Genomic DNA, 25,248 nt, shown 5'->3' with positions numbered 1-25,248 from the left:
GTTAAGGAGTACTCCTTAGACCGTAAGCTCTCAAGGAACTTTTAGTGTAAAATAGGTAAACTGTACGGTGGCCGCTGCACAAATTTCTTGCATTGGGACACCCCTGCGAAGAGCTGTTGAGGTTGCCATGCCCCTGGTTGAATGAGTCCTCAGCCCATCTGGAAGATCTTTTCCAGCCAACCTATAGCATTCAGTGATTGCCAAAATTATCCATCTGGGCAATGTTTGTTTGGTTACTGCCAGACCCAATTTGTGTCCAGTATATCCCACAAAAAGCTCATCAAATCGCCTACATTTAGCCAATCTGGAGATATAGAAACTGAGAGCCCTTTTAGGGTCCAATCTGTGTGATCTTTCTTCCTCCTTACTTGCATGAGGAGGAGGATAAAAGTAAGGCAAAGTGATTTTTTGTGACGTGTGAAAGTTAGACTATTTTTGGCAAAAAAGAGGGTTTGCCTCTAAGATTAACCCTGTCCATATGAAAAATGGTGTGAGGAGGCTTACAAGAGATCGCCTGCAACTCAGTCACCCTGTGGGCTGATGTAATTGCCACTAGAAGTATTGTCTTTAGAGTAAGGAGCTTTACCGGGCAAGAATGTAAGGGCTCAAATGGAATACATGTGAGAAATTTTAAAACTAAATTTAAATCCCAGACGGGTACCTGAATAGGGGTTGGAGGTTACACATTTGTGAGTCCTTTTAGGAACGGAATAATCAAGGGCCAAAGACTGATATGCAAACGGATATTTCCCATCTGTGAAAGGTACAGTGAGCAAAAAGCGTGTGCTGCAAACCATGTTCTTTCTGGAGAGGAGCGCCTGCTACCTTTTTTTAATCATTTTGTAGTAAGACACTTCTTCTGAGAAGCGCTTAAAAATAGATAGCGCTGCTAAGTATCCTTTTATTGTATCAACCTGGAGCCCCAAATTGGCCAAGTGTACAAGGAAATAAAGTACTGTAGGAGTATTACATAAGAATGGATCCACATTCTTATCCCTGCACCAGTTTCTGAACTTGTTCCAATGACACCGGTACAAGGATTTTGCTGCTGGCCTTCTGTCCGAAACCAAAATCTCCATTGCAACAATTAGAATCATGGTTTTCCTGAACTTTCTCAACCTTCTGATTACATGAACAATCACGGTGACTGGAGGAAATGCGTATAGGAGTGGAAATTCCCAGTTCATTACGAATGCGTCCCCTAGAGCTCCTCTCAGAGGAAATTCCTTTGAGCAGTACAGTTCACACTTCCTGTTGAAACTGGTCGAGAACAGATCCACTTGCGGGGTTCCCCAAAGGGCCTGCTCAGAGCGTCCACCGCTGTGTTCTGCTCTCCGGCTAGGTGAACTGCCGACCGAGAGATTCCTTCTTGCATTGCCCAGAACCAGAGCTGCATTGCCTCTCTGCACAGTGGTAGTGACCCTACGCCCCCTCTCTTGTTGAGGTAGTACATGGCCACTGTGTTGTCTGTCATTATCAGGACATTCTTTCCCCGTACAGAGGGCAGAAAGGCTTTCAGCGATACTCTGATTGCCCTCAGCTCCAAAAGGTTGTGTGTAGTTTGAACTCCGATTGGGATCCACACCCCATGAGTGAGGCGTCCGTCACTACTGTTATCTCCGGTCGTGGTTGCCAAAAAGATTCTCACTTGAGGATATTTTTCTTGCAAGCCCACCATAGAAGATCTTGAGCCTCTCTGGCTGGAACTTGCAGAAGATCTGACATATCCCCTGAAAATTGAGACTATTGAGTCTAGAGGGCCCATTGAAGGGATCTCATTCTCAATGTGGCCTCTGGCACCAGAAAAATGCAGGATGCCATGAGGCCGAGTAACCTCAGAAATTCAAAGGCCGGCAGATGCTGGGCATTCTGGAACTTTGCTACCCTCTACAGAATGTGATGAGCCTTCATTTTGGGAGGCGAGGCTTTGCCCGAGGAAGTATCCAGGACTGCTCCGATGAATTGGGGTCTTTGGAGTGGTATCATATTAGACTTCTTGTAATTGAGGGAGAAGCCCAGTCTGTGTAGGAAGTGGCAGGTCATGTTCAGATGTCCACGGGCTTGTTTGGGTGAACGTGTCCGGATTAACCAATCGTCCAGTTAAGGGTAGACATGAATCCCACCTCTCCTGAGTCGCTGCCACTACCGCCATCAGCTTGGCAAAGACCCTCGGGGCAGAGGTCAACCTGAATGGCAGAACTTGAAACTGATAGTGAGAATTGCCAATCGCGAACCTTAGGTACTTCATGTGCTTGAGATGGATCGGCACATGAAAGTAATCATCCTGAAGGTCCAATGATACCAACCAGTCCTGGAGTTGAAGAGCTTGAAGGATCTGAGAAAGTGTGACCATCTTGAACTTGTCCTTCCTGAGGAACTTGTTCAAGTTTCTCAAGTCCAAGATGGCTCTCAATCCTCTGTCCTTCTTCGGTATGAGAAAGTATGGGGAATACCAACCCTTGTTCCTTTCCGCTACAGGTACATGTTCTATTGCACCTTTCTCTAGCAGGGTTAACATTTCCTGCAACAGGAGCGGATCTGGAATTTTGGCAGAGTTGTATCCCGGTGAATGATCCAGAGCACTTTTATGAAAGGGAAGGCAGTAACCATGGGCTACTGTTTCCAGTGCCCAAGCATCCAAAGTAATGCACCACCATTTGTTCAGATGCTGAGAGATCCTGCTTCCCACTGGGGTCTTGTGGGACAATACCTCAGAGTGGCTTTGCGGCGGCTGCAGAAGTGGCTGAATGGGACAGTTGCTGCTGCTGAGGCTGATCTAGCACTTTTTCCTCTTCCATCACGAGGACATTTTCTTTGTTGTCCTCTTTGACTAGCCGGTCCCTTCCCTCTCCTAAATGAGGAGTAGAATCGAAAGGGATGACCCCTCCATGAAGATGAGCCTTAGTAGGAGTGTTGTTGAGGTTGTCTTATAGAATCGCTAAGAGACTTAGCTGCCGCTTTTGAGGTCTGCAGCTTTTCTAAGCTTTCATCCGCCTTGCTGCCGAACAACCTTAAGCCGTCAAATGGCATATTAAGTAGCCTGGCATGCACATCCGGTACGAAACCCGAATTCCTCAACCACACAAATCTGCATAGCACTGTGCTAGATGCCATGGACTTACTGATGCTGTCAGCAGTGTCCAGTCCTGATTGAAGGCATGACCCCATAGCCTCCTTTCCATCGTTCACAATCGCAAGAAAACCTTCTCGCTCCTCGCCATCAGGAATATGTTCAGCCGCCGCTGACAAACAATCCCACAGGGTCTATAAGAATCTTGCAAGGGTGCAAGTCACATTCGTCGATTTTATTGCCATGCTTCCCGAAGAGAAAATCTTGCAAGACCATGTATCAATCATTTTGTCATCCCTATCGGGGGGAATTGTAGGGTATGCCGAATGCCTAGTGGATGTGGGTGCTTTGACCACTAAACTATGTTTTGTTAAGTATTCAGGATCAGAAGAAGAGAGCCTGTATTTGCTCGTGAATTTTCTATTTACCGCAGGTCCTGATTCAGCGGCTTCCCAAACAGCCATCACCTTCTTTTGCAGAGCTATGTGAAAGGGAAGGACAGTATCCTTTTGAGGACCCTCAGAGAGAATGTCCGTCATGTCATCCTGCTGGTAAGTAGGGGAACTTCTGTTCCACCCCATGAATTCTGTCACCTTATTCATAAGTCTCCTATATCATGGATCAGCAGGGTCAGGTCTTTCAAAATCCAACTCAGGAGACATGTCCAGACCACTTGCTGTCTGTAGATACTCATACAGGTCAGCCATCTTAGAGTGATTATCAAATAACTGCTCAGGAACATCTTTTGTTCCAAATCTACCAGAAGGAGAGATGTCCTCTTCAGAGGATTGCTCTTCAAAAATGGAAAACATAGATTCAAAACAATCCTGTCTAGACTCAGGATGATACCTTTTAGTTGGTGATTCAATGGGCATAGACCTTGGCTTCAACAAAGAAGTCGAGTCCGGCCTGAATTAGAGCTGACTTTGAAAAAGGCGTCGATGGCGTCAATGTTATCGACGCAGGCTTTGACACAACCTTCGACACTGTTTATGAAGAAGCCCAATTGGAACAGCAGAGTAATTGTCTGTTGCATGTGTTGAAGGCACCTCTGAGGAGAATCCCCGGTAATTAGCAAGTCGTCTATGTAAGGGTACACTGGAATGGACTGCCTTCGCAAGTGGATGGCCACCACTGCTAGGACCTTTGTGAATAGGACCTTTGTGAATACCCTGGGGGCTGGTGCAATGCCGAATGGTAGCACTTTGAATTGGTAGTGCTTGTCTCCCGATTTGAATCTGATTTATTTTGTGTGTGCTGGCAACATTGAAATATGCAAGTATGCATCTTTCATGTCCACTGTTGCGATGCAATCCCCTAGTTTCAGTAGAGGGATGACCTTGTGCAACGTTGTCATCCTGAATTTTTGTGGTTGACATACGTGTTTGCAGGGTACATTGTTAGATCTTTCTTTGGAACAAGAATGTATATATATTTATTTCTGAGGCTTGTGGATCTGCTTAGAATCGCATGCTTTGAATAAGCCGACATCTAGTGGAAGTTGCAGAGTATTGTACATGACGTTTTTTGAAGTTCGAAAAAGGGATGTCGACAGGGCATGACTGTAATACTATCCCTAGTCTGACATACCCTCTACCCATGGTCCCTTACATCATTTTTTTCCGCCTTCATGGCCAGTGGTATTTTCGTAGAGTCCGTAGCAGAAAGCTACTTTGGGAGTTAATTCCATCCAAACCTCTCTAGTCGGTCACCGATCGACGACAACTGATCTCTAGAGCAGCTCGCCGCTTGATTCCGAACCCCGAAAGAGACAGGCTTCGGCCTACACCTGATTTTCGCCAAATCAGTAGGGAGAGTGGGAGGACTACCCCCATTACCTGCCCCTACTGCATTTGCCTCGCTGCTTCTGTGTCAATGTTCCATTATGGAGCGCACTCCATTTACGTTTTGCCCCAAGTGCAATAGAACACTTCTGTGAAAAGACACACACAGGGTGTGTAACCACCGCCTTCCACGTGATCACTCGGAGTCCCGCTACAAGTCCTGTGCAAACTCTTTAGGCTTAAGACCGTAAAGGAGCGCCGGACTAAGCGGTGGGCGGCATACGCCATGACAGCAGAGTCGGAGTCCGCCGCAGGCATCTTCAAATCGGATCACGAAGGCCGAGGCAGCTGAGACTCTGAATCGGAACTCGAGGACATTATAGGAGGAACAGAATAGGTATCGCAGCAAGGGGATCTGACCAGGATGACCATGGCCAAGATGGTGACGGCACCTATCTACAAGACCAAGATGACCTGGATATCATCTATACATACCCTAATTACCCCTCAGCAGTTGAGAGAGGTCATATGTCTCCTATTGCAGACCAACTACTTTATAATGAGTTGCTTAAACATTTTGGTATAGAAACAGAAGACTCTAGTCCCGTACGGACTGACTTCATTGAGGACATCCTCAACGAGAGAAAAACCCATTAGCCAGGCTATCCCTCTCCTGGAATCTATCAAAAAGAGGGTCACTCCATCCCCGTCTACCCCCTCCCATACCAGAGCGGTCAACCCACGGGAGGAGAAAACATTCAAGACATCACCATCTGATCCTTTTTACATCAGAAGACACGTCAAGCCGGATTCTCTGGTGGTTACTACTACCAGAAAGAGAGCTGGTGTTCCACTCTTCACAGTCCTTAAGCACCACCCAAGTGTACAAAAGACTATACACGCTTGATAAGCGGATCACTACTTCTGCTGTTTACCTAACCAGAATAGCAAATATTACTACCTTGCTTGCCAGCCACAGCAGCACCTAGTGGTATGACGTTGTAAAACATGATTCAATACCAGAACCTGCTCATTCACACATTGTCATTGTTGCCACCGAGGTCAAACAAGTGTCTCAGAACATCCTGAAAATGTTTCTAGATTCTGCAGACACCTCAGGAAGAGTCATTGCGGAGGGTACCCTCCTAAAAAGACACTGTTGGCTTAGGGACTCTGTTTTTTTAAAGCCAGAAACACAGGTGGCCTTTATCAACATGCCCATCGAGGAGGGTCTCGTCTTTGGTAAAGTAGTTGACGACCATCTGGAAACCACAAAAAAGGAGCATGAGACCATCAAAACCATTGGTCAAATATCTAACAAACCCTTCATACAAAAGGAGTATTTAACAAACATAGAAAACTCTGAGAACAATGATTCAGCAGACCAAGCCAAGCCGGTGCAAGCAGGTCTAGTGCCTCCTTCTATGGACCCCAGGATCAATCGTCCTACCAATACCAGCAGCGTGGGTTTCGCTGTGGCAAAGGATAAGGCAGAACTGCAGCATCTAGGGGCACAGCAGACCCTGCCTCCAAATGACAGGGCGATCCACGTTCCCTCCCATGCATCCCCAGTCGGGGGATGCATAACACTCTTTGCCAGGAATGGGAGGGAATAATGTCGGACCACTGGGTTATAGACACAGTAACCAAAGGATACACAAAGGATTTCCTAGAAACACCTTGGGACCATCCACCTCGAATAGGAAGAATGTCCGCCGAACACCTCAACATCCTTCTGGAAGAAATCGAAATTCTACTCCAAAAAGGAGCAATCGAACTGGTACCATTACTGGAACAAAATCAAGGTATTTATTCAATGTAGTTTATTACACATACTACATTTTGTAATTTACACAGCTGTGTGTATTCTCAGACAGGAACAGGAACCCTGTATTTGTACTTTATTTTGATCAATGTCTTATGAATAAAGGTGTTTGTGACATCTCACATGTAGTTGGAGGCTTACAACTGAGCATTTAACCCACATAAACAATATCGTAATATATATTGTTTATCGCCATTGTACCCAAAAATATCAAGATATGACTTTTGGTCCATATCGCCCTACCACCAGCCATTTCCCATAATGCAATGCAATGAAGGACTTGAAGGACAGTTCTGCCATTAAATAATGCTCTGCGAATGACCTGCTTAGCCATGTACAGGAGATGGTTGGACTAGCACGCACAAAATCACTTTATCAGAGAATGTCTTCAACAGGCTCTTTAGCACTGGAATGGCAGGTGTGACTACACATGTGAATGGGTTTTGGGAGGAATAGAAGGCATGTGGTAGAAGACATTTACTGTGTAGCTTCCTGCAAGTTAATATAATAGAAAAGGTTCACTCATAAAAATCTAGATTCTTTTGCTATCGACTAATGGCCAGATTGTAGTACTGGATTCAAAACTCTAGCTTACCTCAGATCTTTTCACCACAGACATGATCATCCTGTGAAAGTCAATGGCGCTCCATCGTACTGTATACAAGCCTTCCTCTCTCTCCTCCCTTCTGAGCTTTGCCAAGATAAACTCTTCACTAGGAAAAAGAAAGGAACACACATTGGTTGTCATTATTGCAGGAGCTATGCAATGGCAACAAGAAGATTTTCAAAATCAACTGAAAGCTAATTCTCCTGCACCAGTTGAGACAGTTATGTTGTTAAACTATTGCACAAGCAAACCTCAAGTTATGGAGTTTATTTCTTTTAAACTGTTATTCTGTTAGGGATGAGTTCTAATTTGAAGTTTCCCAACAGTAGCAATGAGAAATGTGAAATAATGGCAAAACTGATTTAGTAATGCTTTGGTTACAGCCATAAAGTATTTTACACCTTGATGACAACTAACCAGTCACGGTTGGCATACAATGTTACTATTTCCCCATGTGCTCAGTGAAAGAAATTATAAATTACTCACTGTAGTGACTAACATACTCCTAGTCCATAGTCCCCTTTCCTCCATACTGTATAGGCGTCCCTCCGCTCGCGGGACGGGAGACAGAACCTTTTTCACTAGAAAAATCATCTTCCCCATTAAATTTAGATGCGCGCTGGGGCACAGCCCTGAGAGCATGCGCTACCCTGACTCCGCCCACCGGCGCTGCCACTCAGCCCCCTTTGATGCGTCGACAATATTAACATTGCCTAATGACACCAGTTATATTAGGGTGAAGGATGGTGGGACGTATGGAGGAAAGGGGACGACGGACTAGGAGTACGTTAGTCACTACGGTGAGTAACCTATAATTACTCCTAAGTCCCGTCCCCTTTCCTCCATACTGTATGGGCGTTTACAACTGAATGTAGCCCCAGGGTGGAGAGGTGCCCCGTTTAAGAAAACTAGTTCCTCAACACTGCCTGACCAAATGCTGCGTTCGACCTGGCGCTGGCGTCCAAGCAGTAGTGATTTCAGAAGGCCGAGGGAGTAGCCCACGTAGCCGCCTTGCTGATAACGTGCCACAGGATGTGTCTTTGGAAAGCTACCGCCGTGCATTAACTCTAATGGAGTGGGCATGCATATTTGCTGGTAATGGCTTGTGCTGCGCCGCATATGCCTCCTTGACAGCCATAACCATCCACCTTGCTATGGAAGCCTTGGAAGCCTGACAGCCTGGTTTTAATCCTCCAAAGGTGACGAAGAGGGCGTCTGATTTGAGGAAGCTCTTGGTTGTGTCCAGGTAGAATCTTGGAATACATCACATATCTAGACAGTGTAGTGCCCTCTGAGCATCATCCTTAGGGTCCGCGAAGAAAGTCAGTAACACTATCTCCTCATTTAAGTGAAAGGAACAGACGACCTTAGGTAAGAAAGCGGGATGTATTCTGAGCACCACCTGGTCCTTACGAAATGTAGTATATGAATACCTCCTCCTCTTGTAAGCTCCAATGGCCTCCAGGTAAGTGCTGCATGTGTCTACCTGCACGCCCGAGTATGCAAGGTGTGCAGAGGATGAGAGCAGGTCGTCCAACGTGCAAGTCAAAGGATACATTTGCTTGGATTCTGCCCAGTGACAGAAACTGGTCCACTTGCTTTTGTTTTGGCTCCTGGTGGCGTCACTCCAAGGTCCCTGTATAATGGCCAGGTTAGCCTGTGACCGGTGCAGATGCTTCAGGGTGACCTGTTTAGGAACCACGTTGCGAAAGAATGGGGGGATGACCGTGCCCCCCTCTGCTGAGAGAGTAGGTGTGCTGGGCCCAGGAGGTGTATGGGGGCCCGGTCTGACAGGCTGAGCAGCTCCGAGAACCACAGTTGCGCTGGCCACCATAGGGCTATAAGGATGATCTGAAGGCCCCTCGAGTCCCTGATCCTGCAGATGAAACTGTGCACCAGGGGAGTGGGGGGAAAGTGTAAGCTGTCATGTTGTTCCACTGGATCTACATTGCGTTACCCAGCAAGCCCCTGTCTTGCCCCTGCCTAGCAGCGCCGCAGAGGATGACTGGGGCTTGGAGTATAGTGATGGCACAGCGATCACCGAAAGGTGTGGCTGAGGATGGGCCGAAAGCAAGAGTGTATCCCCCTCCACCTGCCTGTACTTGGCGTTCAGGCGTCGATTGACCGGCTGGGCCGAGTGGGTTTGAGCCAGCCCTTCTTGGCCGGTGAGACTAAATCAGTCTCCATAGGAATCCTCGATTTGGCAGTGGACTTCTGCCAGAACACCCTCTGCCGGCTGTTCGACCTCGGTTGGGGAGGCCCAGGTACTCCGCCAGACCGGTAATACGTTTGTGGAAGGCCCTGGCTGAGGATGGCATGTCCGGATCCTCCTCCTCATCCGTATCCTGCGGATCTGGAGGATCTTGTGGAGTAGGAGGAGTAGTTGCGCCGCAGGCTGGGGTACAGAGACCGCGGCCGGAGGCTGAGGAGGCGGCGGAGGCTGCGGTGGTGCCCCTTGTGAAGCCGGCTTGGGGGTTGGAGGAGGTGGCTGCGCCAGGTCTTGGGGCGTTGGCGGAGGAATCTGTGGTGCCTCTAGCATTGCAGGAGGACGTCCCTGATGGCGTCTTTGATGATAACCCCCATCTGAGGTGACTTCATGAGGCTGAGGAACTTCTCGAAGAGCACCTCCTCACTGGACAAAGAGGTGGCAGGGGGTGCCGACGGGGTAGCAGGGAGCTGGTGCGTACCCTGTCCATATGGACGCCAAGGAAAGCTGTCCTGCGCAACTGATGGGTAGACTGTAGGCCACGTACCTGGTTGAGGCCAGTCCCACCATGACACTTGTTTTTCGACGAATTCCTGGAATGGCATCGGACGGGTGCCTCTTTCTGGCGCGGCTGCCATTTTGTAGAGCTGTTTGCCACTGCTCAGCCCGCTGGGCCCGGCCTCATCCAAGACTCTTGCGTGTGGATCCTGAGGCCTACCCTGCCCCTCGGGCCTAGGCCCGGTAGGTGCGACACCCTCGACCCGGGGGTCGGTAGAGCTGCATTTAGGTGCCTCCTCAGACGTATTGCCGTTATTAGGGCATAGCCCCTCGGACGTATTGCCTATATTATGGCAAAGCCCCTCGGCCATGGTGCCAGTGAAAGGGCAGAGCCCCTGGGTGTAGACCCGGTAAAAGAACCTTCCGGTCCCTCATCACAGCACGTCTGAGGATCCGAAGATCCCTCGACCCGAAGGCCGGTAGCTAAAGAAGCCTCGGTGCACGTGCCGGAAGAAGGACCTGCCCGGTCCCTGAGAAGGAGCCTCCCCTGCAGGGTGCGATGGAGAATATCGGCCCTACCTTGGGCCTGGTTCGATGCTTCACAAAGTCCTTGAGATCCTCTGGAGGCGACCTCTGGAAGAGCTCCCTCCACCTGGCGAGTCTGTTCTTCAGCACTTTAGAGGACAGCGAGTCACACCCCGAACAGGATTGCCAACCGTGGTCTGGGCCAAGGCAACGTAGGCACAGGGCGTGGGGGTCTGAAGTTGAGAAGAGCCTGTTGCAGGATGGACACCTGCTGAACCCTGTAGAAGTCGACATGCGCCAGGGAGGAGCGTGACGCCTGAGTACCGAGTACCTGAATGATAAATAAGACAAAAAAAGACAAAGAGAAAAAGTATCTGCGCATGGAATTATATGGCCGAAGCCAAACCCAGGAGCGCTGGTGAATTAGGCCTGATCCGGTCAACGCGGAAAAGGGGACTGGGGTGTGGCGGGGTCAGGGCAGCGCATGCTTCCTGGGCCACACCCCTGCATGCCTCTAAATATAAATCTTTCTGAGAAACAAGGAAAGAAGACGATTTTCAAAAGCTCTCAAGTCTCAATTGAAAGACTTTAAAGAAACTCCTATTGGGGTAAAACAGCACAGGGGAAACCCCAAACACACATGTTGCCAAGACCACTCCAATTTCAAACTAATTTGGAATCTAAACATTGACCAAGCTCTCTAGATGAATGCAAATATTTAATCATCAGGCATGTTTATATCTAATCAATGAATTTGAATTGAATTTTCTGTTATAAATCCCTCCTGATGAGCCAAAAGATTTGGTGAAACACGTGTAGAGGGCACTACTATTTAAGACCAATTTTTGGAGGATCATTTTTGGAATAAAAAAGCCTCATGATACAACAAACATGATTTTTGGAACATCATTTAACCTATAATTAGCGTTAACCTTAGGTGCGCTAGAAGGTGACTTGAAAATTCTGTTCTTCATAAATTGTGACACACTCGGCAGTCTGAGTGTTACTAGTCACCACCAAGCAGCACCCAAATTACCTTTATCAAAATAAAAACACTGTCAACCAAAGACCAATTCGCTATCAATTGTATTTGAGACTGCAAATGTACATTTGGAGAGGCAGTATTTCGACTGGAACAGTACAGTGTTGGAGGACCAATTGATCAAAGGATTATGTCTACGCACCCAGGGTATATGATATGATATAGCATTTATAATGCGCCTACACACAAATGTTTCAAGGCGCGACGAGGCAAGCAAGGGGAACAGAGGGAAGCCAGAGACAACAATCCTACTAGGCCAGGTGACTTTGAGATTGCGCACGTGCAGTGGAGAGACATTTCTGTTCCTTGGAGATCCCCAGAATGATGGGGAAATGTGCAATGTGTATCAAGTCGGAGGCAAGTTTTTCCTAGTGATTAAACATCCCCATACACAGTGTCTGTGTATGCTGCAGGATAGAGTCGGATGTCAATGGTGAGCAGTCCAGTCCATCAACCGGCACTGGTTCTTTCTTGTCTACCCTTGGGATGTTTCTTTTTGCGGCCCAATTGAAATCCATGATGTTGCCAGCTGCCCCACAGTCCAACAGGGCTATTACCTCAATGGGAGTAGTCTGGTGTACATATAGAAGAACACTGAAGACCATCGGTCTCTTGTCTGTTTGATCCAGCGCCTTTGTACTGGTATAACAGGAATCTAAATGCCAACCCCGACCTGTAATCCCTTTTAGGGACTGGGTGAGTCTTTTCCCTGTCGCTGACGGGTTACCTCAGGACAATTCCGAAGTAGATGGGTCTGAGAGCCGCAGCACATGCCAAGATCCAATTCTCTCTGTCTCTTGGCGTTCGGTGGGGGAGAGGGTACCCCTAGCCGTACCCATCTGCATAGGCTCCTCAGAGGGGCGGACTTCAACTGACGTGGAGTGGTTTTTGTCTTTCGTCATTCCGTCTTCCTTTTCGTCATCCGAAACTCCATTTGTAAGGAGAGGGAGACTAGATCCTGAAAAGAAGCGGGGCGAGCCACTCTAGAACGTTCCTCCTTGATCTCCTCATGGAGTCCTCTCCGGAAGATGGTCTCTAAGGCAGATACGGGCTAACCTGCTTCCATAGCCATACGTTGAAATGTGGTAACATACGACTGGACATCAGAAGATCCTTGGCATACATTTAAGAGGGATTCGTAGGTGGAAAAAGGACTACAGGTCGTACAAATCTCTCTTTGAATAGTAGAGCAAAAGCAGGATAATACATGAGGACAGGATTAGCGGCTGTAACCAAAAGGAGTTGCCCATGCCAGGGCATTCCTTACAAGATTAGAGACCAGGAATCCTAACCTAGCACAAATCAGATTGTTAGGCTCTTGGCCTGAAAGTGAAATAGACTGAACATGCATCTAGAAATTCAGTTAGTCTGCATGGAGATCCATCAAACTTCCTAAAAGGAAAGGTTAGGGGAGGAAGGTCACTGCACAGGTCTTCCCTGGCAGTGACAAGCTGCCGTAGCGCAGTGTTTTCAACTCACAGGTTTTGTATTTCGTAAGTCCTTGAACAGCTGCTACCAGTAGTTCTAAACCGGCCATATTTGGGCATTGCAATCTCTCAAGTTTGCCCCTAGATTCCTTAACGTCCTCACCTGCTGAGTCCGATGAGGTGTCCTTTGCGTCGTCTTCTTTTTCTTCTTTTCTTTAACTGTCCTCCTACTAGAGTGGAGATGAGGTCTATCCCCGTTGGAGATCAATGCGCTCAAGTCAGGTAAAAACTAAAGGATAGGGACACCCCGGGGAACAACTCAAACAGGGGAAAGCCTGCCGGCTAAAAAAAAAACAGAGGCACAGAAGCGTCCTGACAGAGATGAGATGCGGCTGCTAAGGTGAGTGGGCAAAGTAGCCTTATAAGGGGAAGGGGACGATTGAAGGCACAAGGATGAAAGATTACTGAAGTAGAATCCAGCAGGTAACGGAGTGTTACTGAAGCAAGGAGAGGAGGTCCAGAAGCAAGGAGGAGGAGCCAGAACGGGAAGAGAGGTAAGCGGAGGGCAGAAGAGAGTAAGCAAAGGAAAAAAAAAACAAGTGTCTTACTCAGAGGGTGGAAGGGTTGCCACGCGAGGCGATGCCAGTCAGTAGCCATGATAAACTGAGGGCGGCCATCTTGAAATAATGGTGCTCATGGCTTAGCGCGGAACGTGATGGAACAACTATTCCAGCCGCCATTGTTTCCATACGCTCCAGCACTGTGCCATGACAGACAGGAGGAGGGGGGGGTGTGAGAACTAAAAGAGCAATAGAGGAGGCGTTTAGATCAGAACAGATAAAATCAGGACAGGAGAGTGTAAGTGACAAGGAGGAAATAATACCAGAAAGAGAAAGCATGTTATAAAAGAGGTGGAAAAAAGAACAACACAAGGAGGTGGTAACGGGGAAGGTGGAAGTGAACGTGGTTCAGAGAAGACTGGAGGTAACACAAGCGTCGAGGAAAGCACGCAGAAAAAGAAATAATTAACAGTTAGCAAAATCAGGGAGATGGCTGTGAGAGCATATAAGTAGGGAAAGAGAAACCAGTAGGAAGTCCAGACAGAGCCCAGGAAACACACTTTAGCTCTCTGTGCCAGCTATGTCCACTGACTGCAGGCAAGTTCTTCATAGGCTGGGAAGGCCTACATAGCCACATCCTGCAGAAGTGACATTGGACAAGTGGATATCTCGGAGGAGGAAGGGACCCACTTCCACTGAGGAGTGAACCGTCCTGAATAAGATTTAGTTTAGCAAGATCACATTTTCATTTAAGTTACCCATTCTTGTGAAAAATCCGCAATAAAGAACTCTTTGACAATACACACATACAGCTTCTCTTCTAAAGTAGATAATTGGCGTCATCCCTCTAGTTATGAAAAGGCACAACCAAATGTATGTTCTTCTCTATTAAGTATCATTACGGCACATTATATTCAAAGAGATCTGTTTACAATTCTCAAGGGGCCAAAGTGTGTGCTGCGAAATTTTATCCATTTACCACTCCCTATTGTGTGAGCCCACCTCCCCCCAACTTCTCTGGGATACACCCCTTGAACTTGCACCCTTTCCTTCTCCCTCCTCTCTTGCCCCTGGCTCCCCTCTAACGCTATCTGGAGGACAATCTCCAGAACCCTGACCCATCCCTCAACCTTCCCTCTCCTCACCTGCTGCTGGCCCTTCCTTTCCCAGAAAGGAATCACCTAATGAGAGATGTTTTAGTCTCATACTGGTTGACAGGATTCTACAATTACTGTACTGTGCCCTTTTTTCTGTGACCCTCCAAAAATGTCGACCTTTTTTTAAAATGTCCACTCTCTTTTTACCCTATATATATATGTGAGGGGATGGGTATAGTATATAATGAATATAGATGGGGTTGCAGGGGGTCGCTACCCGCATATATATGGGGTGAAGAGTAGACAGAAATAAAACATTTGGGGTCACAGTAAAAACGGTGCAGTAATCACATAGATCCGGTTAAACTGCAATATCTCTTTCTGCTATGAAGACAAATCAACTCCATTCTCCTCTCCCCCTTTTTGCGATGTCCATAAGAGAAAGAGCCCTTTCCGGTATTTGCAATGCTGGTAAAAGTAACAGGCAGAAGCCGAGCCAGATAGTCCCTGTGATGTTTAATAAGCATAGTTTGGAAACTATATATATTTACAAATTCAGACTTGGGCTCATTACGAGTATGGTGGTGCAGAAAAAAAGTGGTGGTAACTGAATTACTGCCGCTTTTCAACACCGCTGGTGTATAGTGTAACCAGTTAAGAATCTTGACCTGAATCAGACAATGTGTTATATTTATGGAGACCTCTTGTCAGTTCAGTAGCAAGTTCTCGTTCCCACTTTAGGCGCACCATGGCCCTAGATGTTTGATTCGTTTGGATAAGGTTATAGAGTTTGGAGTCCATACGTCTGGGTCCGCACCCAAAACTATTATTTCACTACACTGGTGCGACTCTGGTTCCTGCGGGAAGGAACAAGTTACTTACCTGTAACTGTTGTTCTCCAGCATGGGTCTGGCATGGATTCACATGCTCATGAATATTTCCCGTCGTCAGGCCGGGAATCCTCGGCATAGAAAAAAATCAGTATCAGTTTCGTTTCTGATCTGTCTTTCTTAGTAGTAACCAATCACTGGTCTCTGGGTCATACTGCCCCCAGCCAATGACTGCCCTCTCCCTAAGCCCCGCCTCTGGCAGCCATCCTCAGATTTGGTAGCACGTAAAGTGGCAGTATGTCCAAGTGAAGAGCCGCAGAGGGGTAGGCGGGAGGGTTCGCATGTGAATCCATGCCAGACCCATGCTGGAGAACAACAGTTACAGGTAAGTAACTTGTTCCTTCTCCAGCATGGGGTCTGGCATGGATTCACATGCTCATGAATAAGAGAATACCTAGCAATACACACATGCACAACCATGGGAGGTGGCAACAGGCTCAACATTAAGCAATACAACAACTCAACATTAAGCATCGCTTACCTCCTCACCAGGCTCACCTTAGGCGAACAGGTTGCGCAGCACTGCTTGGCCGACCCTGGACTCCTCCCTGGAGTCCCGATCGACGCAGTAGAATCTTGTGAAGGTGTGCGTCAACCTCCACGTCGCAGCCCTGCAGATGTCCAGCAGGGGCACACCAGACAGGAACGCCGTGGTAGCAGCGATCGCTCTGGTCGAATGGGCTCTCGGACGGCCGGGCAGCGCTCGGTTTGCCAACCGGTGGCAGCTGGAGAGCCATCTGGAAATGGAAGTCTTCGAGAGAGCCTTCCCTTGATTCACAGTCCCAAAGTTCACAAACAGTTGTGACGTCTTCCGAAAACTCTTCGTGCGGTCCACGTAGAACTTCAGCGCTCTAGCTACATCCAGCGAGTGCAAAGTCCTCTCGGCCGGCGACGAAGGCGACGGGAAGAAAACTGGCAACACCAAGGGCTCGTTGAGGTGGAAGTCCGACGGCACCTTGGGCATAAAGGAGGGGTGTGTCCTCAGCACCACCCTCGTGTCATGAAAAGTCAAGTATGGAGGCTTGCATGGAGGGCCTGGATCTCTCCCACTCGTCGTGCGGAGGTGATGGCCACGAGGAAAGCTGTCTTCCATGACAGGAACTTCAAAGGCGCCGAATGCATAGGCTCGAATGGGGCCCCCATGAGCCTGGTCAGCACCACATTAAGCTCCCACGCTGGGGCAGAAGCCTTCACCGGCGGGAATGATCGGAATAGTCCCTTCATGAATTCTTTCACCAGGCGATGAGACCACAAGGACGCCCGTCCCGCAGTCCTGGTATATCGGGAGATTGCAGCCAGATGTATTTTGATGGAGGCGTGAGCCAGTCCAGCTTTGGCCAGCGACAGTAGGTACGGCAGTACCTGAGGGGCCGTAATCCGCAGAGGGCTAATCTTCTGTGCACGGCACCAGACAGAGAACCTCTTCCATTTATGTCCGTAGCACTTGAGAGTTGAGGACGCTCTGGCCTTTGCAAGAACCTCTCTGCAGTCGGCCGGGATGTCGTACCCTCCAAACTCTAGTGCTGCAGGAGCCAGGCCTGCAAGTTCAGCGACTCCGGGTTGTAGTGAAGAATGGCGCCTCCTTCTCTGGAGAGAAGGTCTGCGTCCGTCGGCAGCTTGACTGGTGTGGACGTTGACAAGTCCAGAAGGTCCGGGAACCAGATCTGTCTCGGCCACGCCGGTGCGACGAGGATCATCCTGCACTGGGACCTCTTGAGCTGGTTGATGAGACGGAGCAGCAACGGCAGCGGAGGGGAACGAGAAAGCATCGCCCATGCTCCTCGGCTGGGGGAACTTGCTGGCGAACCTCCGGCACTTGGAATTCGTCACCGCCGCGAAGAGATCGATTTGGGGTTCGCCCCATCGTCAGAAGAGTCGATCCACTTAATCCTGGCGTAGTTCCCACTCGTGGCACGAGCGCAGCTCCCTGCTGAGTGAGTCGGTGATCGTGTTTTTTATTCCTGCCAAATGAAGAGGCACCAGAAACATCCCTTGGGCGACGGCCCAATGCCACAGATCCTGGGCTTCCTTGGATAGGGCCGGGGACCTGGTTCCGCCCTGCTTCCGGATGTAGAACATCGTGGTGGTGTTGTCGGTGAAGAACCTCACCACCTTGCCCTTGAGGGACGGAAGGAAGGACCTGAGGGCCCAGAACACTGCGCGGAGCTCCAAGATGTTAATATGGAGTGACTTCTCCTCCGGGAGCCAAAGGCCTCTCGTGTGAAGATCTCTGGAGTGCGCTCCCCAACCTTCCAGGGAGGCGTCTGTCGTCACCGTCACCTGGTGAGCTGGGGTCTGAAAGTCCGTGCCCGCTGACAGATGGGAGCAGGTACCCCACCACCGGATCGCCTGACGGAACGTCTCGTTGAGAGGGATCCTGTCCTCGAAGCTGCCCGTCGCCTGGACCCATTGGGCGTCGAGGAACTCTTGTAAGGGGCGCCTCCGAAGCCTGCAAAGGCGCACCAGATAAATGCAGGAGGACATCATCCCGAGGAGGGATTTGATAGATCTTACCCTGGCCATGTCCGTGGCCAGCAGACGCTGCACCTTGCCCAGAATGGTCCTGGTCCTTTCCTCCGACGGCGAGGCCAGCCGCGCCACTGTGTCGAGCTTGGCTCCCAGAAACAGGGCGACTTTCGACGGAACCAGGTGGTATTTTGGAAAGTTGATGGAGAATCCCAGGTCTGTGAGCAGCTGGACGGTCTTCGCAGTGTGCTCCACGGCGAGCTCCCTTGTCCTTGCCCGGATGAGCCAGTCGTCCAGGTAGGGGTAGACGTGGATCCACTGTAGGCGCAGCCACGTCGCCACCGGTGCGAGGCACTTGGTGAACACCCTGGGTGCTGACTTCAATCCGAACGGAAGGGCCTTGAACTGGTAGTGCCGCCCTTGGACCACAAACCTGAGGAACTTTCGGTGTCTTTTTAGAATGGGGATGTGGAAGTACGCATCCTCCAAGTCCAACGACGACAGGAAATCGCCCTCCTCCAGCTGTCCCAGCACGTGCTGGAGGGTGACCATACAGAACTTCTATGCCTTGATGTACTTGTTCAGTCGTCGCAGGTCCAGGATGGGGCGCCATCCTCCGGTCTTCTTTTTTACGAGGAAGTACCTTGAGTAAACTCCGGAGCCCCGAAGCCTCTTTGGGACGAGTTCGATGGCACCCTTCTTGAGCATCGCCCTTACTTTCAACAGTAGTTGAGGGACGTGATTTTCCTTCCTGGCCACGGGTGGAACGCGAGGGCACTTCTTCTGAAACTCGAGGGCGTGCCCTTGGACCAGGGCGTCCAGCACCCAACGGTCGGTGGAGATGGACTCCCACACGCTGACGAACCTCGCCAGCCGGCCTCCCACCGGGGTGCTTCCGCGGGGGCCCGACCCCAGGGTCGGTTCAATCTTGTTTGGAGGCCGCCTTGCCTCCTTGACCTCCCTGTCGACGACAACGGGCACCACCTGACTTGCTGCGTGCCCTGTAGGCTTCCTGGGACGAAGATCTTGCCGCTTGGCGGTACGTGGAGGAGCCACTGCCGGATCCCTTGGAGGAACCTTGTCTGCCTCCGGAGCTCCGAAAGGGCGGCCGTCGTTGGAGCACTCCCAGTGCCCGGGCAGTCTGTGTCCGTCTTGATGGCCTGAAGGGACTCATCAACCGCCTTCCCAAACAGGTTGTTCCCGTCGAAGGGCATGTCCAAAACCTTGGTTTGTACGTCCTGGCGGAAATTCGTGGCCTTGAGCCATCCTCGTCGTCTCAAGCAAACGCCGTTGCTCAACTGACGGAAACCGGTGTCGGCGATGTCCGTTGCCACCGTGATGGCGTGGTCTGAAGCAACCTCACCCTCCTGTAGGATTTCAAGGGCATCGGCCCTTTTGGCGTCCAGTAGGAAGTCCAACAGAGGGGCGATTTTGAACCACAACTCCCTGTCGTAGCGGGCTACGATAGCCAGGGCGTTGGCCGCCTTGATAGTCGTCGCTGCGGATGAGATGATCCGTCGTCCCATCATGTCCAGCTTCGTGCCCTCGCCGTCCGGCGGGGAAGTTGATGTCGAGGCCGATGCCCCCCCAGCTTTCTTCTTTGCCGCCGCCGAGACGACCGAATCCGGGGTAGGTTGCGCCCGAAGGCACAAGAGGGCAGCATCGGGGACCCAGTACTTCTTCTCGTACCAGTCCCTCTTTGCCGGCGCCGTGGCAGGGTTCTTGAGGAGGGAGAGCCCCTCATCCAAGATGTCATCAAGAAGCGGTACGGCCAGGACCGTCTTCCTCTTAGCCTCGCGCCGTTGGTAGAGGAACCCTTCCTTCTTCTTCTCTTCTGGGCAGAGCTGGAAGAGCTCGGATGCCCTGGAAATCATGGCATGAAAGGATCCAATCTCGTCGGGTGGGGAGGCCCGAGCAGGGGGCGACGGGAGACAAGTCCCGTCGTCGCCTCCGTCGTCATCTGTACCTGTCGTAGCCGTGTCCGTGCCTGTATCATCCCGTGGGTAGTAGACCGGGGGGAAGGCAGAGCAGGCCGCATAGGTGGGAGAGGTGGCGTAGGATGCGTTGTCCTCCTCTTATGCGGTGGACTTTCCGAAGGTTCTGGCTCCGGTTCCCCCGTCGGGTCTGGCTCAGGTACCTCCGTCGGGGGGAGGGGCAACCTTGTCCTTATCTCCAAGCATAAGGACTGAATCGCTGACAAAATGGCCGCCGAAGTGTCCTGCGGCGCCGGAAACGACGGGCGCGAAGGCTCTTGAGGAGCCTTGTTGGCGACACCGTCGCTCTCGTCGTCGCCCTCGTCGGGATCCCTCCCGATGGGCTGGGCCTCTTCCACGACTTCGATGAGCTCTTCTTCAGAGGTCGTGTCCGTATCCACGATGGCCACCAGCCCCTCCCCCACCTTTTCCAACGAGGACTTTGTGGGGGTCTTCTCAATGGGCCTGAAAGACAACTCCCTCCGTGGTGGCAGGGAGACTCTGGGTCCTGAGGTCGCCTCCACTGGTGTAGCCTCCACAGGCTGAGCCAGGGCCACGGCGACATCCTCAATCGAGGTCTTAGCAGGGTGAATTAGGGCCATCGTCACCTTCTGTACGCCTGGGGCCTTCACCTTGGGGGGGGAGGGTCTGAGCCTTGCTCCCCCTCTGCCGGAATCTTCGAGATCGACCGGGGCCTCTCCAGAAGCTTCGCCGGGTTCTCGGACTTCCTCTTACCCGAGCCAGAGCGTTGGCTCGTGGTTGATGGCGCCGGGGAGGAGGCGCCCAGCCTGGCAGCCAAGGAGCCCGACCGTTCGGTGCTCCCGGTGCCCGCGGACTCGCGGTGCTTAGCCTTTTGTTGGGCCCCTGTCGCCGGGGCGGCCTCACAGGATTTAGAAGACCGCTCGGACTTCTTTTTCTTCTTCTCGCCTGACGGGTTCTTCCCTTCCAGTCAGTTGGCGAGACGGAGGTGGCGATCCTTCATGGTCCGCTCCGACATGTTCCCACAAAACGCACAAAAGTCCTTCTCCGTGTGCGTCTTGTCCTCATGGAGACAGTAGAGGAATAACAAATGCTCGTCCTCCTTGAAAACATTCTGAAGCTGGCATCCAGGGCAGGTCCTGAACAGCTTCCCGGGCGTCGAGCTTCCTTTCTCCTGGGCCATGTCCGGAGTAGGCCTCGGAACTTCTGGAATCCTCCAAAAGCGTAACTCGACGAAATCTTCACCCTTGAGGGGCGTAGAAAACTCCGAAACGGATCCCCGTTGATCGGATGTAGACACGGTGGAGCTTGAGGCTCTATTTAACTGAAAAATGAGAAAAATCTCCTGAAAAAGCGCGAAAATGCAGCAAAAGCTCGAGAGCTACAGCACGAGGACTCCCAACACTTGAACGTGCAGTAAAAATCTGAAGATAGCTGCCAGAGGCGGGCCTTAGGGAGAGGGCAGTCATTGGCTGGGGGCAGTATGACCCAGAGATCAGTGATTGGTTACTACTAAGAAAGACAGATCAGAAACAAAACTGATACTGATTTTTTTTCTATACCGAGGATTCCCGGCCTGACGACGGGGAATATTCATGAGCATGTGAATCCATGCCAGACCCCTTGCTGGAGAAGGACAGCCATTGTCGCCTGAAAAGCCGCTCTCATGTGCAGGAACTGCAACCCTTTAATGGGTTCATTACCAAATGTGTTCATAAATTCAGTCAGAGAAACAACTATTCCTTCTGGGAAGAGATCACAAAGTGTTAATTGCCCCCAACCATCACATGTCCTAAGAACGTCCCTGTCAAATGTCGGGGCGATACCCGGGAAATTCCATAGAGGAACTCCTCTGTTGTCTAGAACTGTCTGAACCACGCATTTATTGTGGTTCTCACTGGTACAAATGTGCAAGAATCTACATATGTATCACTAAATATAACAGATTTCAGATATGTAGGCTACACTCCATATCTTTCCAGCTGTAAATGTACCGCCATTGGGGGCTGTCAATACCAGTATCCCGCAAACTGTGCCTGGGCCACCAAGAAATATCATTCGAAGTCAGGCGCTGCAAGCCCTCCTTGTTTAAAAGGTTCTACCAGTTTTTCCCCAAGTCATCCTGGCTGCTCCGGCTCCCCCACAATATATCTATTGCCAGAGACTGTAATGTAAAAATAAAAAGGCACTGCCCGGCCAAATGGGTATGTTGGTGAAAAGGTACAATAACTTAGGGAGAACCACCATATTCAAGAGAGACAGACAGCCATACATCGAGATTGGGAGGCCGCCAGCCCATACTTTGCTGAGAAACAGGGGAGGGATCGTGCATAGTTGTCTGCAAATAAAAAACTGGAACTGTCTGGAAACCTTTATACCGAGGTACTTGAAGTTTATAGTGACCCATCTAAATTCCCATCAAATTAGGTAGTGGCTTAGGCACGCTAGTTAACAGAAAAAGTACCGATTTGGCCCTATTGACTATGTATCCTGAATAGCGTGCAAATTCATGCACCTCTTTCATCATGGGACTAAGGTTTATCTTTGGGTCACAAATATACAACAGGATGTCATTCATATACAGCGAAATTATCTGTTGCGGTCCAGATATAAGGATGCCCCTATGTCCGTGCTTTAATCGCACAAATGCTGCCAATGGTTCAATTGAAATCACAAAAAGTAAAGGGGACAATGGGCAACCCTGGTGAGTCCCTCTGCCCAATTGCGTACCCGTGATAAGGTTTTGTTAGTGCAAACTCTCTCCATAGGTGCTGAATAAAGGAGCCGTGCACAACCGAGAAAGTATTGGCCAAACTCGAATAATCGTAGGATCAGGAACAAGTAGTTCCAAGACACAGAATCAAAAAGCCTTTTTGGCATCTAATGAGGCTGACACTGCTTTAGCACCCAGATTTACTTGTGACATATTACAAAACAGTCTCCTCAAATTCAGCGCGGTAGACCAGGTCGGGATGAACCTGATTGATCAGGATGTATTAGTAATGACATGTATAGGAACATTCTGGTAGCTAGTATCATAAATAATAATAATAATATATATCTTATATATAGCGCTACACACCCATAGGGCTGAAACCGCTCAAATAATAGAAGACATTATTATCCTACAGAGTAGTACTCATTTTATCGACCTCGGAAGGATGAAAGGCTGAGTTGACCCTGCCAGGATTCGAAACCTGCCACAGCAGGCCGCACACAGATATCAAGGGTGAGCGCTTAGCTGGCTGTGCTATCTGACCGGCTGATTGTGCAGATTTTTGCATCTATGTTTTGTTAATGACAGCCGACGATATGAGGCTACATCGTCAGGCAGCTTGTTGGGTTTTAGCAGGACAGTAATAATTGCTTCCCTCAACGTTGGTGGAAGGTTCCCAGTTTTCAGCAATTTTTCCCACAGTTTAAATAACTGAGGTGCTAGACTTATTTTGAATTCTTTATAAAATTCAACCCTCAGCCCATCGGACACAAGTGTTTTACCAGGCGACAGCTCTGATATCGCTGCAATAATCTCTTCAACTGTTACCAGTGTTTCGAGGGCAAGTTTTCCCCCCTCAACTAATTGCGTTAAGTCAATACCCGCCAGGTAGTTCATCATACTCTCTTCCAAGCATGTATCAACATTGGCAAATAATGCACTGTAGTAATTTCTAAATTTCTCAATAAAGCCCCCTTTAACTGTAATAACATCACAAATAATTTGCCTGTCTCTTTCTGCCCTGATCGCCCTAGTCATCGATTTCCTAGGCCTGTCCCTTTCCCCAAATCTGCAAGTCAAGACTGGTCTAGAGACATAATGTGCCTCGTTTTCGGTCAATTCGTGGATGTAATGATCCCTCAGTAATCGCTTGATCAAAAGTCAAATTTGTCCATGGGGCCCTTAGGTGCACTCCGAGCCACCTCAACAATACGCATATTATTACTGTACGACCTAGATTCAAGGTCCTCACATTTCAAACCAACAGCTGTCACCTCTTCCCGATCTCAGCCAATGCAGTACCATGTCACTCCACTTTGTGTTCCACGTTGCTGATCCGAGTCGCTGCCGTGGTGATGCGCTCGCTCTTCTTGTCCAATTTAGTTTGTGGAGTGTCTATATTGGCCACAATATCGTCCAAGTTAGAGTTTACTGAAGCGAACCTGCTTTGCATGGCCGCCAACATCGGTTCTGTCTGCACCACAGGCATTGTGCTCCCCACTGGGGAGGCATCTGAGACAGCCAAGGATTGTATAATTGGCCTGTTAGTGTTGGAATGCATGGGCACCCGCATCCCCCACGCCTCACGTCATATCAGGGGTAGGGTGGGGCAGTGGTCCCATTATGTCGCTAAGATGGCCTCTCTTCACAACAGCAGATCGTGCAACTTCAGTGTTCCAATAAAGCTACTAGTTAGAATTGTACATGCGCAAATCAGGGGTAGGCTCCCTTGAGTCTATATACATTTGAGCTCACTGCTGCTTCATATGCCTGTCAGGCACTTTGGGCCTCATTACGAGTAAGGCGGTGTGGGGAAAAAGTGCCAGTAACTCTTTTCCTGCTCTGCCATACTACAGGTTTGGCCCTGGAGTGAGGGACTTACCTCCGGAATCATACTGAAGGTACTGAAGGCTACGGACTCCAAATTAATGGGGCTAACACTGCCACCACCACTTGTAATCCAGCGGTAATCGCTGGACAAGTGGCAGTAACGGCAATTCCATTGGGCGGTATTCCAGCGAATTTACCACTGGACATTTGCCCAACTCATAATGAGGACCTTTATGCCTTGTTTGCTTCTCTCAGCCAAGTTGTACTGTGTAAATCCACCGGGGCGGCTACTCCGACAACTGGCCTGTGACTCTGTTCCGTTGATTGCGCAGTCGTGCCAAAAAGCTGCTCCTCCTCTCAGTGTCCTAGTCAGCCTGACTCAACCAGATCACCAGCAGTGATCGTCAAGGCTACCACCACACCAACAGCAGGATTCAAATAGACCGCTGGAGCACTTGCTCTATTCTGCTCCCGGGACCGTGACAAAGCCCTCAGTCAGGCTGCTTGAAGCCGTGGCGTTGTGCACCGCAGCCCATGAGGACGACCACGGCTTTAACTTGAGCTTGTTCCGGCTCACACCGGCACTGCTCAGCGATCTATCGCTGCATCGGTCGTGCCAAACTACAGCACCATATGCAGCACCAATACTCGCTACCAGCCAGAGCATGAGAATCCTTCAGTTGGGGCTCAGAGCCGGATTTGTTACACAGGATTTCAGTGGGCTCCGGAGCACCAAGGTTATGCAGCCATCTT

General features: G+C 49.8%; 1 protein-coding gene across 2 annotated transcripts in view; it reads right to left on the bottom strand.

Annotated features, from left to right (window-relative positions):
* TYK2 (tyrosine kinase 2) overlaps window positions 1-25,248 on the bottom strand; it is a 1,212,497-nt gene that overhangs the window by 396,317 nt on the left and 790,932 nt on the right. For both annotated transcript variants that reach the window (XM_069604089.1, XM_069604090.1), the window contains exon 9: window positions 7,275-7,392. In XM_069604089.1, the coding sequence (XP_069460190.1) occupies window positions 7,275-7,392 (118 nt within the window). The remainder of the gene's footprint in view (window positions 1-7,274; window positions 7,393-25,248) is intronic.

This window comes from Ambystoma mexicanum, chromosome 3q (genome assembly GCF_040938575.1).
Source record: "Ambystoma mexicanum isolate Mex_15411 chromosome 3q, UKY_AmexF1_1, whole genome shotgun sequence".
NCBI lineage: Eukaryota > Metazoa > Chordata > Amphibia > Caudata > Ambystomatidae > Ambystoma > Ambystoma mexicanum.
Note: the sequence above shows the minus strand (reverse complement) of the source record. Positions and strands in the feature narration are given on the sequence as shown.